At 42.9% G+C, this 19,497-nt stretch overlaps 1 protein-coding gene across 2 annotated transcripts in view; it reads left to right on the top strand.

The window, feature by feature from the left end:
• Positions 1–19,497, top strand: part of LOC109903521 (trafficking protein particle complex subunit 9-like) — a 333,691-nt gene that overhangs the window by 124,056 nt on the left and 190,138 nt on the right. For both annotated transcript variants that reach the window (XM_031788712.1, XM_020500289.2), the window contains one exon: positions 3,334–3,452. In XM_031788712.1, the coding sequence (XP_031644572.1) occupies positions 3,334–3,452 (119 nt within the window). The remainder of the gene's footprint in view (positions 1–3,333; positions 3,453–19,497) is intronic.

Below are 19,497 nucleotides of genomic sequence, written 5' to 3'. Positions count from 1 at the left end.
AGGGTACTTCTGTCTATCTGGATGATGTGGTTCTGTCTGTAATGCTGTATTTAGTATGACTCAAATGGCTGTGAGTAATGATGGCAATAATGTGTTCAGATCCTGCATTACCTCACTTTCTTATTCCCTCTCTCTTCTCTCCATCTCATCTCTTTCTCTTCTGATCTCTCTCTCTCTCCCGGTTTCCTCATCTCTCTCCATTTCTCCTTCTTCTGCTCTCTCTCCCTCCACCTGAAAGAGACCGCCTGCGTCTTTGTAATTTCGATGTTTGATGTCGTAGTAATGACAGCAGAAAGTGTGGGCTTTTGAAAAGAGACACTATTATTTACCCGTCTTATTTCCTCTCCATCTCACATTATCTGCCAGTCTCACCTGGGCTGGGTTACTTGTGAATCATATAGCTCCTAAAATAATACCAGCCGAGGAGTTGGCTATTCTTCTCTCTGTCCCGCCCCTCTCTCCTACTCTGAGACGCCTTGTGAATACTCTCTCTTTCTCTCTTTCTCTCTCTCTCTCTCTCATTGTGTAGGGAGGAAATTGTCTGTCTACGTGATGCTTCTAATAAACCAATTTATGTTAATGAGGTCAAAGGTCCTTTGCTAGCTCCTCCCAGATTCAACCTCTCTGCCCAAATGTCCAGGTGTTGTCTCTCTCTCACTCACTCACTCACTCACTCACTCACTCACTCCACGGAGCAGAACGGGACTTTGTTGCCTTGTATTTTACAGCCTTATGTTCCACTCCCCTCGAAAGGACATTGAAGAAGCGTTTCTGTTTGCAATGCAATCCGTCATAGGCTCCCTTTTACTACAATATCCTTGACTCACCTTCCAGGAAAAGCACAAGTGTGTGTAGAGCCAAAAGGTGGCATTGCAGAGATTCACAAGACTTTGTTGATGTTGATTTTCAGTTTATCATTCTGCATTAGATCAATTCACTGTCACTAATATAATCTGTAGTGATTTATAGTCGCAGACTCTCACTAGGCAGATGGAGAGATAGATTGAGAGAGAAAGAGGCAGGGATAGACGGAGGGTGATGGCAAGGAAAGAGGGATGATGTTGAGTGATGTCGTCTTCAATCTCTCCGCCCGTTATGCACTCTCTGTCTGTCTCTCTCTCTCTGTGTCTCTTTATCTCTGTCTCTCCTGCCCTCGCTCTCTGTTTGTCTCTATCTCTGTCTCGCTCTCTGTTTGTCTCTTTATCTCTGTCTCTCTCTCTGTTTGTCTCTTTTCTCTGTCTCTTTATCTCTGTCTCTTTATCTCTGTCTCGCTCTCTGTTTTTCTCTTTATCTCTGTCTCGCTCTCTGTTTGTCTCTTTATCTCTGTCTCGCTCTCTGTTTGTCTCTTTATCTCTGTCTCGTTCTCTGTTTGTCTCTTTATCTCTGTCTCTATCTCTCTCTCTCTGTCTCTATCTCTGTCTCTCTCTCTGTTTGTCTCTATATCTCTGTTTGTCTCTATCTCTGTCTCTCTCCTGCCCTCGCTCTCTGTTTGTCTCTATCTCTGTCTCTCTCCTGCCCTCGCTCTCTGTTTGTCTCTCTCTCTTTCTCTCTCCTGCCCTCGCTCTCTGTTTGTCTCTCTCTCTCTCTCTCTCTCCTGCCCTCGCTCTCTGTTTGTCTCTCTCTCTCTCTCTGTTTGTCTCCATCTCTCTCTCTGTTTCTCTATCTCTCTCTCTGTTTGTCTATCTCTCTCTCTGTTTGTCTCTATCTCGATCTCTCTCCTGCCCTCGCTCTCTGTTTTGTCTCTATCTCTGTCTCTCTCCTGCCCTCACTCTCAGGATCAGACATGAAGATGTATGTGTGTCTGGAAACAGGCTGTAGGCCTTAATGGAGGCACTAGTCAATAAAGATACTGTTTATCAGTGTTCTCTCTTCCTCTTTCCATCCACCTCCCTCTGTCTGGATGCATATCTAATCTGTTTCTGTGAGTAGGATATGGAAAATGACATAGCAACAATGCTGACTGACTGTGTCAGCTGTAGTGGTTCTGGGCTCATATTCACAAAGCATCTCAGATGTGCCCTGTCCATGTAATCTCATTCATTATAATCTAAAAGGCTAAACTGATCTGAGATCAGCAGTTCTACTCTGAGAGGCTTTATGGATATGGACCTGGGCACAGATTCACAAAACCTTAAGAAAACATTTCTTCTTAACTGAAATGTTTTCCTTAACTATAGACTTAAGAAGAAAGTTAAGCAAAGTTGCTATTCCTCAAAATGGTTATTGGAAATTTTCTTACAGTATTTCTTGTTTCTCCTAAAGCAAAAAAAATATATTATTGAAGAAACATTTTTGTGGAAATTCCAAGATAGCTTAAACCTTGTCTTAATCTCAGGGTAGTGAGAGAAAAAGCTCATGAAAGCAATGGAACATTCTGAAAGTTTCAGTATTGATTCTTTTAAACCCAAGTACACGTTTTAGAACAGTAATCTCAGTAAGAAATATGCCAACATGATTGCCTTTGCTAGCTTGATAGCTAGCTAAAACAGTTGCTGAGCAACAAGAAGATATTTGAGAAGTTCGTAAGAAAATCGTGAAATCTCAAGATATTGTTGAGGAACTTCTTTTTTTTTGTTGTTTTTTTGCGTTGGTGTTTTGTGATTCTGGGCCCTGGTTAGCCGCTCGTGGAGTACTAATCACAAATGCCAGCCGTGTCAGTAGAATGTGTTGGAAAGCTTTGGACCAAAGCGGAATATGGAGTCAAAGCTGGCGGGCTCTAACTGTTTGAACTTAATTCCTACCATGTCATTCCCATTTCTTTGTGTGTGTGTGTGTGTGTGTGTGTGTGTGTGTGTGTATGGAGAGGGGACAGATCTTTGCAGCAGCTAACCCAGTGATTCCCCTTGGAGACAAAGATGTTTCCACTAACGTCAGAGAGACTGTGTGCTCAGGGCCTACGTCACACTATGAGATGGTTTGTAGCATGGCTAGCTGAAAGCAGGAGCCCCTTCAGTACACATGAATACAGAAAGCTGATATGGCTGTTTGATGGTCCTTTGAAGCTCTGTGTAGGATTGTGTTGTTGCTCTGTTGCTGCCCTGAACTCTGCATTAAAACTATATATAAAAAAAAGAATAGGCCTGTGAGCTGCTGTTCCATATTCTGCGCTCACAATGTATTTAAATGATCATGTCCTCATGTATGAAGAAGAGATGGGAGTTGCTCCTGATTCAACCAGGAAGTACTTAGAGATTAGGGAAACTCTCTCACCCTAATATGTTTATGTGCTAATGTGTGTTTTAACAACTGTCAATATAGTTCAATTATATTAAGTCTGGGGTTACTGTAGTTTTGTGTCTCCTGACTGGCTGATCGTCTCTGCTGCTGTTCCAGATGGGATCAGTGTGACAGGCCTTCCCATCTCCAGCCCCCTGAGACAAGTCCTCAAACCCCGGGCCGAGACCAAGCCCCTGGGCAGCGAGTCCAGCAAGACAGACTACAACCACGTCAAGGTAGGACTGACACCTCTCTCCTCTCCTCCCATCTTCTCTTAACTAGGTTCCTTTTATTACTGAGATTTCAGCAGGAACATTTCTCTACTCTACACATCTGCATTTCATGACTTCCGAAGGTTGTTTTATTTCCCTCTTTGTGTTGTATTTCCCATTTTCTGATGCTGCAGATAGTTAACAAGCCTCATGTTGTGGTAATTAGGGTGAGTGTAGCTGTTTGTTTAAAAAGCAGGGAGGGAGCTGAGGATAGACAGACCGACAGACAGAGAGGCTAGCTACAGCTTTTCACACATAGACAAGAAGGTACACAGAGTTAATGTGGCGTGTCTCTATCAGGGTGCAGCTGATCTCAATCAGTGGAGAGAACAGGCTGATGTCTTGCTGAACTACATTCTCTGTGTGTGTGTGGCTTTGGTGTTATAGAGTTCGTTAAGTTCTGTCTGCAGGGGTGAACCTCTCCATTGTGATTCATCACGGAGCACGTATGGTTAGCTATAACGTACGCATGCACACACACACAACCTCCCATCCGCGTCCACTCGACCATTCCCTCTCCTTATATACATATCTCCTCGCCTTATTACATAACCTAGAAGTTTTCAGGGGAGGTGAAAAAGGAAAGCCAGGTCAAATAATAATGAATAAATATTAGGCCTCAAATTCAGATTCAAACAGGTAAAATAACACGGAGCAACTTGTAAATAAAAAATAAATAAAGAATATAGAAAATACAATTTTATCAAAGAACTCAACAAAACAAAGAAACAAGGTGGTCTAATCAAGTAGATGCCTGTTTCCAGCTACAATCCAGGGAAAACACGTCTTTCAAAGCAGTTTTGATGTCCACATTTAAGAGGGATATCACAGCTTTCCAGTGCTACCACATTGATTTCTCAACTCCTAAAATTGCACACACTGTTTCACATGCTGACCAGACCGCTCGCGCGCATGTTGATTTTGTCCACCCACACCAGACGCGATCAGGACACGCAGGTTGAAATATCAAAACACACGGTCAGCAGGTCACTGACGCCTGATCTAAGCCATTACACATAGAGAATCTATACAGGAGGACGAATCTCATTCTTAATTCCCTTATGCTGCCCTCCAACTCTCCACTGTAAATATGAAGCTGTCCGTTCCATCAGTTGGCTGGTGAAGCTTGTTAAGAACAGAGTAGAGAATGACAGACAGGCAGCTCAGAGTCTCAGTGCAGATGATGTTGTTTTGGCAGTTTAGCTGCAGAGGTAATCCCAGAACCGACCAATTACACATCATGTGGGAACATTGCCTTAACATAGTCCTGTGTGTGCGTGTGTATTTGTGAGGTGGTATGGATAAGGGTTGATTTGCACATAAATGGAAACTCTCCTGCTGGTTAGACTGAACCTTCTGAATGTTAATGAATGTTTCTCCTACCTGTGTTTGACTATGTATGTACGGTGCTATATGGATTCATATTTCCTGAGGCATCTGACTCGTCGTTTGGCTGCAACATTGTTTATAGTCTTGACTCACACTCTAGATTTGTACTTAGCTGGCCTACTGGTTCTAGTGCAGGTCATGCGTAATATCACTCGTATCATAGCGTCTGCCCACTATTTCGTAATTAAAACAACTACTAAAAGCTATATTGATGGCTTTTCTTTTGTCCGTTTTTGCTCATATTAATGTACTTTCTATTGAAAGCCATGATTTCATAATCACGTATCTCATGGATTCTGTATGCAGCTGAAATGCCTTGTTATGTGCACAAATTGGGTCAACCAATGTATTTTCCCACGCTGGAGTTGTACTTCACAGATTATGTTTTGTCTTAGCCTTCACAGTGATGTGTTTGATAAGCTTGTTGTTTCATCCACCTTCCTGCTTGTGTGTGTGTATGTGTTTTAACCTTCCTTTCCCCACCTCCATGCTGAACAGGCTGCCTGTCCAATAGGAACAGGTGATATTTCCCTCTGAGCCACCTGGTGAACTTCGCTATTCCTTCTCATTATGATATTTCTACTCCGTGCTTCTGCATTTGTTACAGTAGTTAGCTACACATCCCAGCCTGCCCTGGAAATGCCACAGGAATACATGGGGGGTGAGCGTGTCTATGTGTGTCTTTGTGTGTGCCTGTGTGTGCGTGTGTGTGTCTGTGTGTCTTTGTGTGTGCCTGTGTGTGTGTGTGTGTGCCTGTGTGAGCAGTTGTTGGCATGCGTGCCTATTATGCTCAACGATTCCCAGGAAATACAATGTAATAAAATAAGACCGTTCTGTAATCCGTCGACAGGAAGCAAAGGTGTGAGTTTGACTATCTCCGCTCTGCCTTTCTTCCTGTCTATTTCCACTCTGTCTTTTCCCTGAGGTCTTGCTGTGTGTGGTATGTTGTGTCTGTGTGCAGTGCACATTTGTGTTTGTTTGGTAGTGTTTGTGTGTCAGTGTTGCTCTGTAGCATCTCTCTAGTGTCTCTCTTACCTGCACATGTTTGTGTGACTCTTAGGTAGTACAGGAAGAGAATAGTGTGAGAATAGGACACTTCGCTCCATCATATGGGGAGGTAGGTTAGAGAGAGAGGTTAGAGTGTTAGGCCTGGGGAGGAGAACAGGGGAGTAGAGAGAAGTCTATAAACCTTTATGATTGGGGATAACTCACGCATCAGGGATGACATGCTCATTAATTTACCCTCCTGAACCTAGCTCCCTTTTGTCTGATGACTCAAACTGAATTCTTCCGTTGCTCTGTCATTCGCGAGATACTTCAGTCTGAGGCTGCTGTCGTTGAAGTATTCTGATGACTCAAACTGAATTCTTCCGCTGCTCTGTCATTCGCGAGATACTTCAGTCTGAGGCTGCTGTCGTTTAAGTATTCTGATGACGTCAAATTGAGTCATCAGAGTTTGGATCGTCTCTAACCATTTGGAGTATCAAAGCCAATGACGCTTTATCCACTTGTATTCTGGCACTGGTTAGAATGTGTTTGCATTCTAGAAATCGTTGGGGAGGGACTCAAATCCAGACTTACTGTGAAGAAGAAACATTCACGTCATGACGTTTGGCTGGGACATTGAGTTTGGGTAGCTCCCTCTACTCAGCAGGCAGTTGGCATCAGGGCCATTTCAAGGCAGAGCTGTGTGTGTGCGTGCGTGCGTGCCGAACCCCTCAGACACAGCTCTGGGTCCATCCCACACTGTCTTCAAAACCACAAATGTCTAGGGGTGTGTGGAGCTTAAACCCGATTGTCTAGTTCTACCTGTTATTTTTCACTGCTCCTGAGACTGCAATATGGAAGCTGAGAGGATTCAGGTTGAATAGAAATGCGAAAATATTAGAAGATCCAGTTTGAATATAAGCACGAAACTCGTCCCTAGTGGACCAGTCGAGACGGAGTAACCGTCTGCAATAGTTTTTAAAAGCCAGTAGAGGAGAGTGGATGGATTGAGGGCTGTCTGAGGTACTATACTATACTGCACATAGCCCATCTGTAAATAGCCCATCCAACTACCTCATCCCCATACTGTATTTATTCTTCTTGCTCCTTTGCACCCCAGTATCTCTACTTGCACATTCATCTTCTGCACATCTACCTCATCCTCATGCTATATTGTAATTGCTTTGCCACCATGGCCTATTTATTGCCTTACCTCTCTTATCCTACTGATTTTGCACTCACTGTATATAGACTTTTTCTGCTGTATTATTGACTGTATATTTGTTTTTTCCATGTGTAAGTCTGTCTTGTTGTTTATGTCGAACTGCTTTGCTTTATCTTGGCCAGGTCGCAGTTGTAAATGAGACCTTGTTGTCAACTGGCCTGACTGGTTAAATAAAGGTTAAATAAATCAATTTAAAAACTAGGCAGGGAGACTGGGAGTTGGGGAAAGCACAATTGAATTCGTGTTCATATATTTGGGTTTAGACGAGTCTCAAATCAAATTGTATTATTCACATGTGCCGAATACTACAGGCCTTACTGACCTTACTGTGAAGTGCTTACTTTCAAAATAAAACAAATTATTTCACCTTTATTTAACCAGGTAAGCTAGTTGAGAACAAATTCTCATTTATAACTGCGACCTGGTCAAGAGAAAGCAAAGCAGTGTGACACAGACAACAACACCGAGTTACACATGGAGTAAACAATAAACAAGCCAATAACACAATAAACAAGTCAATGACACAGTAGAAAAAAAGAAAGTCTATATACAGTGTGTGCAAAAGGCATGTTGGGAGGTAAGGTTGGGAGGTAGCGTAGCAGATTGGGAGAATTAACGAAGCAGGTTAGGATAATTAATGTAGCAGATTGGGAGAATTAACGTAGCAGGTTAGGAGAATTCACGTAGCAGGTTAGGAGAATTCACGTAGCAGGTTGGGAGAATTAACATAGCAGGTTGGGAGGTAGCGTAGCAGGTTGGGAGAAGTAACGAAGCAGATTAGGAGAATTAACGAAGCAGGTTAGGAGAAGTAACGTAGCAGGTTGGGAGAAGTAACGTAGCAGGTTGGGAGAAGTAACGTAGCAGGTTGGGAGAAGTAACGTAGCAGGTTGGGAGAAGTAACGTAGCAGGTTGGGAGAAGTAACGTAGCAGGTTGGGAGAAGTAACGTAGCAGGTGGGAGAAGTAACGTAGCAGGTTGGGAGAAGTAACGTAGCAGGTTGGGAGAAGTAACGTAGCAGGTTGAGTTTAGAGTACCACTGACTGTATATAAATCTGTTCTGAGCACAGTTCAGACCTTGTTTTCCAGCTAACTGGTTCGCAAGATCGATGTTAAATAAATACAATTAAAATAAAAAGTTAGATGTCATTGAGTTTTGAGCAAATATTAACCATTGGGAATATAAAGCTAGGAATAGGTCTGTGGTTATATTGCCAGTAGTTAAATATGGCACTATAACCACTGAACTCAAATAATATAATTCTGTGGTGCTATAGTCATTTAACAGGTTCATTTTTAACAGGTGGTGCTATAGTCATTTAACAGGTGGTGCTATAGTCATTTAACAGGTGGTGCTATAGTCATTTAACAGGTGGTGCTATAGTCATTTAACAGGTGGTGCTATAGTCATTTAACAGGTGGTGCTATAGTCATTTAGCAGGTTCATTTAACAGGTGGCGCTATAGTCATTTACAGGTGGCGCTATATTAATTTAACAGGTGGCACTGTAGTCATTGAACAGGTGGCGCTATAGTCATTTAACAGGTGGCGCTATAGTCATTTAACAGGTTCATTTAACAGGTGGTGCTATAGTCATTTAACAGGTGGTGCTATAGTCATTTAGCAGGTTAATTTAACAGGTGGCGCTATAGTCATTTACAGGTGGCGCTAGAGAGAATAAAGTAGATGTCACGGGTCAAAATTTTGATTGATGACCCTATGTGAACCTATGTGAACTCTATGTGAACCCTATGTAGTGATGACGTGTGCATGTCTTCTGGTCAGGCAAGCCTGGTTAGGTGGGGGCTATGGGGTGAGTAAGGGTCCATTTGACAGGCCGTTAATGATTGATGACCCAAGCCTGATTTATGACCCTATGTAATGATTTATGACCCTATGTCATGTAGAAGGGTGCATGCCCAGGGGGGTTGGTGGGGTTGAGTAAGTGACCATGTGTCAGGTCAACCTGTTACTGTTTCTCACGGTTTGGGTTGGTTAAGGCCCCTTATAAAGCCGCTGAACAATACCTGTTTAAGAGTGCACAAGATCTTAAGAATAACCATGGAATTTGGGATCGGTACCAAAGCAGTGATGACTGTAACAACTGAAACAGGCCTTCGGGTTGCCCATAGAGCAAGGGCAAAGTATCAACCAGCAATATATGATGCGCCAAAAAAACGTTTTTTAAATGTGTATAGAACCCAAATACCGCCAGCAAATGCTCTGACAGATCAAGTGTTGATGTCTAATGGCCAGCAGTGGGGGTATCGGTTTGATTACCTGGCCTGTAGAGTGACCCTCTATACGGTAGATGAAGGAGAAGAATATACAGACCAGACTGTAGGCTTGGAATATGGTGTTGAAGACTGGTCGGTTTTTCGCAAGGTTGTGTGTCCTGAACTGAGCCTTATCACCAAGGGGTATAGTGTGTTCACGGGCCACGAGACCCGTTGGGAAGGTACCCCGGACTCCTCAGGACAAATATTTCACAGGGTGAAAATACAAAGAAAGAATGGCCGACCGTGCGGCAGCGTGGAGTTCTATATCGGCACCGAGGCAATCCGAAACCACAAACTTAGGGGTGGTGGCCTGACTGGGGATACCCGACTGCGTCTGCTTATTCCTTTTTACAGTTGGGATGTACTGGAATTGAAAATGTTGCAACCGTTGGATGCTCTCTTTGTACAGAGCCAACAGCGTCAGAGCCTTGTTCATTTAAAGAAGTGCATAATATATACGAATCGTAAAGATTACGATGCAAAAGAGCCTCAAGAAGATACAGCGTCAGAAGAAAACTAAGTAAGCGGATGCTTTAACCCCGCCCCCCCAGATACCCAAGGGCCTTGTTCTACAATAAAAAGAAAAAAAGCAGCCAGTTCTTCATTTCAGCATACACCATGGATCTCCAGACCATCTACGAGGAAGCCACTACGTCATGGGGGCCCGACACTAAAGACTCTATGCCACGAAGCCCTACACTCTACGCACCCCTGGCAAGACCCGTGACACCCCCGACATTTACCCAGCCTGAGGATGTGTTTGATGGGGTGGCCAGTACTGTTTTTGTGGATACAATCAAGGCCTCTGTAGCTACACTTTTAAACGTGGTGATTGGCGAATATATACGAGAAAAATGCATCGGCTGTGAGATCAATCATCCCAGCCAGCGTCGTCATCCTTGCCTCTACGACCCTCCTAGATACTACTTTTTCAATCATTTTGAGGAGCTGGTGAAAAGACTGTGGTCCTGCCGTTTTATACCAGCGCTGGTCATCGCCCTGGAGTCTATGGGTATTGCGCCGTCTATCCCTAGAGTTTACGGGGTAACCGAAGCCTTCCTACATGAACTGAAGGAGGCCCTCTTCATCCATGAGAAACTCAAAGAAATCCGACACACCCTGGTGGACGACAACAAATACAGGGAAGCTGTGATGGCTGATGTGATGCTTTTCTGGCTCAATAAATCCCAAGAGACCGAGTGACATTTTGTTTATTTAGAGCTATGGGTAACTATGTGTCTACGATGTTTGAGCGAATAAATACATTTTTTCTTTTGAGAGACCTTACAAATGTTATGCATCAGATTATTGAAAATAAAGTGAACAATGTAAAGTTCTACACAACCCACAATACAGGGGTTATTGTAGAGCGTGTGTTAAAAATGGAGCAAATCATGAAACATGTCCGACATACGGGCGAGAGTTTACAATGGTCACATATGGTATCAAGGCTTGTTGAGGATTCTGAAGAACTAGAAATAACTTTGGCTAAGATTTTACATTATTTGTTTGAACCACCCTTTAATGTGAATGTGTATCATATTTGTTGTTTATATACTTATATATCAGACGTGTGTGTTTTAAAAATTCAGCGAAACAAACCTGTAAATCTAAACAATATATACAGGGTGTTGCATGCTGTGATTGTTGAGAAAACGGGGACTTGTATCTTGCAACAAATCCTGAATTGTCTGTATACGTAATAATTGTTGCATTCTTAAAATAAAAATTCACAAACTGAAATGTTGTCGTTATATGAAAGTGGCTCATTACAGTTATTGTACCTCAGAGAGGCAAGAAGGATGGCTGAGCAGCTGTTGAAAAACATATATTATAATCCCTCTAACCCCGGGTCTTATGGGGGTAAAGAGCGTTTACAGAGAGCTATAGTCGAAGAAACAGGTAGTCTGTTAAGCGATGCTAAAGTGAATGAATGGTTATCAGAGCAAGATGCCTACACTCTACATAAACCTGTAAGAAAACATTTTCCAAGAAATAGAGTTTTTTCTACGCATCCATTATCCCAATTTCAGGCGGATCTATGTGACATGCAGTCCCTTGCCGATAAAAATGATGGAAATCGCTACATGCTAACGGTTATAGATATTTTCTCTAAATTAGCCTATGTAAGGGTGTTAAAAAATAAGAGCGGGGCAGAGGTGACCAGGGCCTTTGAATCGATCTTGAAGGCAGGAGGCGCCCCCAAGAAAGTGCAGACGGATGGCGGAAAATAATTTTTTAATCAAACATTTCAGAAGCTAATGAATAAGTATAATATAGTACATTTTGCTACAGGCTCTGATTTGAAAGCTTCGGTTGTGGAACGCTTTAATAGGACTTTGAAAGAGCGGATGTGGCGCTATTTTACAGCTCACAACACCAACCGATATACAGACATAGTTCAGGATTTAGTAAACGGTTACAACCACAGCTACCATAAGACTATACGTATGAAGCCCTCGGAGGTCTCTTCGGAAAACTCTTTTCAAGTCTTTAAAAATATGTATGGTTTGTTCCCACTTCGCCGTAAGAAAAAAATGACTTTTAAATTCCTAGTGGGTGACTTGGTGCGTATATCAAAGTTGAGGGGTGTTTTCGACAAAAAATACGAACAAGGCTTTAGCTCGGAGTTGTTTACCGTTACCGAATGTCTGCCACGCATTCCGCCGGTCTACAAATTAAAAGATTATGACGGGGATCTTATAGAGGGATCTTTTTATGAGAAGGAATTACAGAAGGTCCAGTTGGGTAAAGACAAAGTCTTTCACGTGGAGGAGATTCTAGATCAGAAGAGAGAAAAGGGTAAAAAATGGTTGCTGGTCCGCTGGAAAAACTGGCCTCAAAAGTTCAACAGTTGGGTATTGGAGCAGGATGTGGTGGAGGCAACGGGGGTTAATTTAAACCCCTAGTCATGATAACTAGCGCATCATTCGCGTGTACACAGTTGGGCATCATGGAACACAGCGGCTTCTACCTGACTCTCCCCAGTAATGCGTCGGCACAGATATATCGTAATAATCAGAGTTCGAAGTATACAACCAATTTTCCAAAGCCTATAGAGTTATCAGAGGCTTGGGAAGTAGGTCTCAGCGAGATTACATACCCCCATAGTTGGTATAATATCAAAGCTAAGGACCGTGATTTTTATTGCAAAAGGTTCTCGGAACCTGCGAAACTTATTAAGCTTAAAAAAGGTTTCCATAGAACCGTCGACAGGATCGTCTCAGAGTTGAATGAACACCTAACCCTGAACAAGATGGAAATATTCCTATTCTACAATCCAATCCATAAAAGGATACAAATCTCAGGGCCTGCTAACGGAGGTATAAAGACCAGCGGTAATTTATCCTACATGTTGGGGATGGGTCCCAATAAATGGACGTATGTGAACGATAAATTATTCCCATTCCCTGCGGATATACATGCAGGCTTTTACAACATATTTGTCTATACCGACATCATAACCTATCAAAGGGTCGGAGACAGCTGTGTGCCCCTCCTGCGAACAGTTCATATAGACGGCAAGGATGGGGACATCGTCACTGTCAATTATGACAAGCCGCACTACGTACATGTCAGCAAGAACTATATTGAAAACATTCTGGTTGAGCTTAAAACGGATCAGAACGAAAACATTGAATTTACTTATGGTAAAACGATTGTAAAACTCCACTTTAGACCCACCAAAACCTCTCTACATATATAATAGCTGTATTATATTTATAAACATAATACAAATAAAAGGGTTATGGAGCACCATCAGCTCGACCCTAACCGTTATGTTTCATACTATGTGGATCAAGTGGGTAATGGACTACCAGGATATCATGGAGCGCCGACAATGTATGGTTCGGGGATAGGAGGTATATTCCGTAACCTCTTCAGGATGGTTTTACCGTTTATGAAGAGAGGCTTCAGCATAGCCAAACCACATTTAAAATCAGCGGCTAAAAATATAGTAAGTGAGGTTGTAGCCAATGCTATGACCCGAAGGGCGTCACCAGAGGTGGAGCATCAAGAAGGCTCGGGGCTTATGATATTGTCTCGAAGGCCAAAAAAGAGACCCCCTGGTTTAAGGCGTAGACCTGCACCTAAAAAGCGGCGGTTAACTGTTAAAAGAACCTCAGTAAGTCAAAGACGGGGTAAAGTGAGGAGGTCTGTACCAAAACAGGCTAAAAGAATACTAGGAAGTATTTTCTAAAAGAATAAGTGACATGGCTCTTTTACATCGAATGTCCTCTGAAGCTATAAAGACAGAACTTGATCTTTTCACGGCACCGTTAACGCAGCATTCAATAGATAGATCCAGTTATGTGGAGATAGCCCCTCTCTCTGCTATTACCGATAACGGGCCTATCGAATTTTTCATACCAGGCCATGGTGACAACTATCTGGACCTCAACAACACCTTGGTGCATTTACGTCTAAAAGTGACCAAAAGAGATGGGTCTAATATTGCAGACGATGCCAAAGTGAGTCTCATTAATTACCCCTTGGCCACCATTTTCTCCCAAGTTGATGTGACTGTGGGTGAACGCCTAATCAGTCAAAGCAGCACTACATACCCTTATAGAGCCATCATGGAGTGTTTACTAAACTACTCCGAAGACACTCTCAAAACCCAATTTAGCGCCGGGCTGTTTAGCAAGGATACTGCAGGAGCCTCTATGGAATCGACAGACCCTTCCACCGGTGCAAACAAAGGACTAGCGGCACGAGCTCGCTACTGCGCCGAATCTCGAGAGTTTCATTTGCTAGGCCCTATACACTCTGACATTTTCTTTCAAGAACGGTTACTCTTAAATTCGGTTGATTTAAGATTAAAATTAACCAGGGCCAAGGATGATTTTTGCCTGATGTCTCCCCAAGACGGGGATTTTAGTTTGAAAGTGTTGGGGGCAACCCTTTTTATTAAAAAAGTATCTGTATCTCCGGCCGTGCGCCTGGGTCACTCACATGCTTTGATGAAAGGAAATGCCCTTTACCCTCTCCAAAGAATTACCATGAAAACCTTTAGCATACCTGTGGGCAGTAGAATCTGCAGTCAAGAAAACCTATTTCTAGGCCCTTTACCTAGATATGTGGTTATAGGTCTGGTTGATCACGCCTCTAATACGGGCAGTTTAGATAAAAAACCCTTTAATTTTCAGCACTTCAATGCAGAGTATGTAGCGCTCTGTCAGGACGGACGTCAGGTTCCGGCGAAGGCTTTCCAACCACAATTTAATAACAACATATCTGTGCGAGAATTTTACAATCTATTCCTGGCTACAGGGCGACATCTAAAAGATCTCTCTTTACCTATTGACAGAAATGATTTTGCAGAGGGTTACACATTGTATGCTTTCAATTTATCACCTGATGATGACACCTCAGGAAATCTGTCTGTGGTGTCCCAAGGTAACCTCAGGCTGGAAATGCGTTTCCGTACACCTTTAACCTGTACAGTTAGCATGATTGTTTACGCATGCTCTGATTCAATCTTGGAAGTGAATGCCCGAAGACAGGTCTTAGTGGATTATTATTAAGGACCTTTGAACAAAGACATGAATACCCAAGAGTTGGACGGGCTCATGAGCCGCTTGATTGGAAAACAATTTTGTGGAGTGTTGGCTTGTGATGAATTACCTATGGAGATATGGTCTGAGAGGCCTGCAATGTTTATTGTCAATACCCATCCTAAACACATGCCTGGTGAACATTGGCTAGCTATGACATTAGAACAGGAAGGTGGACGAAAAATCTCAACTTTTTTTGATTCCTATGGCTTTCCCCCCGGTTTTTCACATTTCCCTAAATCTATTAAAGATTTTTTGACCCTAAACGGTACAAAGATCTACTACAACATCAAACAAGTGCAAGATAACCTTTCCACTACATGCGGTCACCACTGTGTATTTTACCTGTGCCAAAGAGCCCGGGGAGTTTCTTTTGAAGATGTTATGTCTCTTTATAAGGATGATTTAAGAAGTAATGATAACCTTGTATCTTGTTTTGTTAGAAAATATCAAAAGTGTTCAAATGTGTGTCCTTTAAGAACGCGTAATCAAGGCGTATGCTCACGTCATATGTTTCAAGAATGCCACAAATGTTAACTTGCTTATTTTTCAAATAAAAAATGTATTGAATTTAATCATAGTCATTCAAAAGTCATTTTCAAAAGTCTAACCACGCCGAGAGATCGGGTTTAGGAAAAGGTCCTGAGACGTTCATGGGAGTAAATGAGTTAGCATCATCGCTTTCATATGGGGCCGGTGTCGTTGGGGCATCTTTAGGGGTGCTGTATCTCGTTGAAGGCTTTTGTTTTAAAGCTTGAATCTGTTGACGAAGCTTATGGTTGGGTACACCGGAGAGGGGGATGTTGAGGATTGCCAGGGCCTTAAGAAACTGACGCCAGCCGGGAGGCCTTCGGTCATCAGCAACCTTGTGGGCAGCCGTGGTACTTTTAAGCAAGTCCTGCATATGGGACCCCCTAACCACAGAGCCCTGAAGGATAAACTCTCCAGAGTCGTTCCAAGCAGCTATCCCCTTTGAGTCTTTTATCTTGTTCATAATGTATTTAACATTCTTCCTGTTACGTAAAGGCACATGTGTCAGTAGGTCATGCATAACTTTATCTTCAAATGGCATTTGAGCTTCACCCGACATATTATCGCCACTAGGTAAGATCGACGGTACAGGCCTTACAGGGGCATGGCTATCGTTAGGTTCGACATCTGTTAAAGGGTCCGGTAGGGAAAGGGTTAAATGGTTAGTCTCTCTCTCCCCTTGCTTTACCCGAGTCAAATACCTTTGCATTAGGTTTGTGTATTTTTGAATCTTATCATAGGGGTTCAATCCTTTTCGGTTCAAAACATCCTTCATGGCCGTATCCAAATCATTTTCAGCTGTTTGTCTGATATCTTCAGGACCCTGCATTTGTTTTTTAAGTCTATCCAACTCTTGTTGAGGCACCAAGTACATTTTAGTGGCCATCACACCCCGTGTTCAACCACCACGTCTGGCCGCAATAAGGCTGGTGATGAAGGGCACGGCTATACTGAGTAAAGGTAGAAGAAAACCCCCAGACTGTTGTATACTATGTCTTTTCTTTTGAAGACTGGCCCTTTTATTGGCAAAGAGTTTGATCGCTGTCTTTTGTCTCCTTAATTTTTTCAATTGGTTCAGGGTGAGTGGAATGCGTCCTTTGAGAAGATTCAAAGCAATCTCACATAGGGCTAATATGAGATCTGAAGAACAGCGACCCAAGATGGCCTTCCGTTCTTTAGCTGTAGAACCTACTAGCCTTCTCAAGAGGGGGAGGTTTCTTTTTAAACGCAGAGACATAGCGTTTACTTTTTAGGAAGGTATGCAGCAGGCCTCTCCCCCGGAAACAGCCCTGTACGTAGCCTAAGGTGTTCTGGAGTATTTGCTTTTAAATCCACGATTAAATAAGAAAATGGCTCTTTGGTAGCGTCCTCATAGCTCTCCATAAAGTATGATTTCCGTCCAGGGTACATCTGCTGAGCTAGAGTGCTAATTTGCAGTTTGTCTCTAGGATTTTTAAACAATACCATGTAGTTGGCATTCAAGCTAATGGTCCGACTATTTTTACCTTGGTGAAACACATTCTGGACCAAGTAAAGCACGGACAGGTTTCTATGATGAGTATATTGGGTAAAAGCTCGTGCAATTTCAGGGTGTTCGCTACCAGCAAATAGCATATCGTCCAAAACCAGCAGATTATTTACATGTGGGGGGAGAAGTTCATCATCAGACAGAGAATCGGGTATTCCTTCAACAAACTTGATTTTTATTGTCTTCAATAATTCATCATACAGAGGTTGGTAACATGAATAACACCATACAATATTGTCAGGCTTTTGAGATAACACATGTTCAGAATTCTCTAAAATACTTTTTACAAAAAAAGTTTTGCCACTGTTTGAAGGGCCGGCAATTAATGCTGAAAAAGGCAATTGTAGCCGGGGGTCAAAACCCTCGACAGCAGTCATAATATCTTAAGCTTTAAGACATACTGGGGCTTGTAGCATAAGTCAGTAGCCAAAGGGCAATGTGGTACCGTCAGGCAATAGCTGTCTCTTGTCATAGACTACCCTGAATCTTTTAGTGAGTGGTGCGTTTCTTAGATGGAACCCCTTTTTATCCCTCACTATTTTGTTGTAGGAGCTCAAAATCTCCAAGTCACTATTCTTGTCCTTTACGAACCCCTCGACCAAGCGCGTGATTGATTCCAAGTTTACACGCGGTGCATTTTCATAGTTTTGAGTCACGCCTTTGGCTTTCAACACCACGTGATTGGCTTTAGTCCTAAAAGCATAGCTTTTTGGACCACATGAGGACCATTCTGTAATATGGTCACCCTCTTCGAGTTCACTCGTTAAACCCCCAAGATAGTTGCTAAGTGGGGGGTCCAATCCCCCGGTTTGCTTACATAGACCACAGAGTCTGTGTCGTGGTAAAGAACCCGCCTCTGAAGCTGTTCCATGAGGGTGTACAGTTCAAGGCGGCCATAGGCTGTGGTAAATGCTGCAAGAAACACATTTACATTACCCGGGGGTAGAACCCACTTTTGGTGGCGCCTCCATTGCACCAAGGCAATGTCTTGACTCAAGAAGGAAAAATGTGAAATTTCGTATTGGTCCGAAAAAACAAATTCCAAAAATTCTTCGGGGTCTTTAATGATCGAAGTTGTTAGCATATTGCATCTCTGCGCTAATTTCCCCCAAAGGGAGTTCAAGTACAATTTCGACACATTTCTTTTGGTTTTGTTGACCTCTATTCTGTCATGGTCAAGAAGTATGCCTTCTCTGTCATGGTAGTCTTGAATGTACTGGTCTTTACTTTCTTGATCTGTGACCGATGCAGGATAGCCTGAAGCCATCTGCTTGCATCTCAAGAAGGTTTTGATGTACTCTTTAAAAAGTGTGTCTGATTTCCTGGAAAAGTTCCACACTTCAAAGATTTTGGCCACACGATACCCCTTCTCTAAAGCCTTAGAGAATTCTACAGTGACCCATACACCGGTCAGGGCTCTTTCTTGATCTGTGTGATCACAGGGGTTTTCCTGGTTGTGGTTTTCACAGCATGTGCGACAAAGGGGAAAGAAAAGTTTTCCTTTAGGACCCTTGTAAGGCAACACAGGTATAAACAGCCCCCTAGGAGGGTAGACAGTCGCTTTGATTAAACCAAAATAATTTTGGGGTTCGTCAAAGTCGCTGTGAATAATTTCAGGATGCCCTATAGGATAGAATGAGGAACTCATTACATGAGGATATAGGGATGTAAAATCTACATAGCCTATTGTCTCGTCGGGTTGAGCTACATAACGCAATGTCAAAGCATTGGTCCGGCCTCCAAACAAGGCCTGTCGCGGTTCCAGGGGCTCTGGAGGGTCATAATGGGTAAGGAAGGCCTTAACACTAGGATCTACCTTTTTGAGGGCTGTCCATTCGTGCTCCCACAAAACCACAACTTTTAACCCGTAAGTAGCCTTTAAAGAATTCAGTTTGTCTTGAAACTCTTGGTACATTTCCCCAAAAGTCTTTTGGGTTAGGACACACAAGGTGTGGGGGACAAAGCATAATTTACAACCGTGGAAGAAACAACCGTTGTACTCATACACTGTCTCAACCCCGTCAATCTGTGTGTATCCATCTACATGGTAAGGCCCAAAAGCCTTCTCCCCCCGATTCAAAGCATGTTGGATAAAAATATCTTTATCCTGGGCCAAGTACTCCAACCATTGAATGGAACCACTAGAGTAGGCCTTGAATTGGCGTCGGTAGTTGTCTGGCGATGGGATAGCTATAGATTCAGGAGTTAGATAGTGTGTACGATAGGTTTTCATGCACGCTGATGCAATAGTTGTACAGCTCCAGGGGTCAATGCCCGCATCTTTGATTACCTCTTCTCTGAATCTGAGGCATCCTTCACGAAGTATAACAACGTCATTGTCACAGTATGATTCCATCTCTTTATGGAAATCAAAAGTGCCATGTCTTACGGTCTCGTACCATGTCATGAATCTCTCACGCTCTTTGGGAGACATTTGATCACACCCGTACATTTCGGGGGCTGGATAAGATCCTATATAATGTAGATTCTCCTCAGATGGGAAAGAAATGAGGGAA

Source organism: Oncorhynchus kisutch, linkage group LG14 (assembly GCF_002021735.2).
Source record: "Oncorhynchus kisutch isolate 150728-3 linkage group LG14, Okis_V2, whole genome shotgun sequence".
Taxonomy (NCBI): Eukaryota; Metazoa; Chordata; class Actinopteri; order Salmoniformes; family Salmonidae; genus Oncorhynchus; species Oncorhynchus kisutch.
Note: the sequence above shows the minus strand (reverse complement) of the source record. Positions and strands in the feature narration are given on the sequence as shown.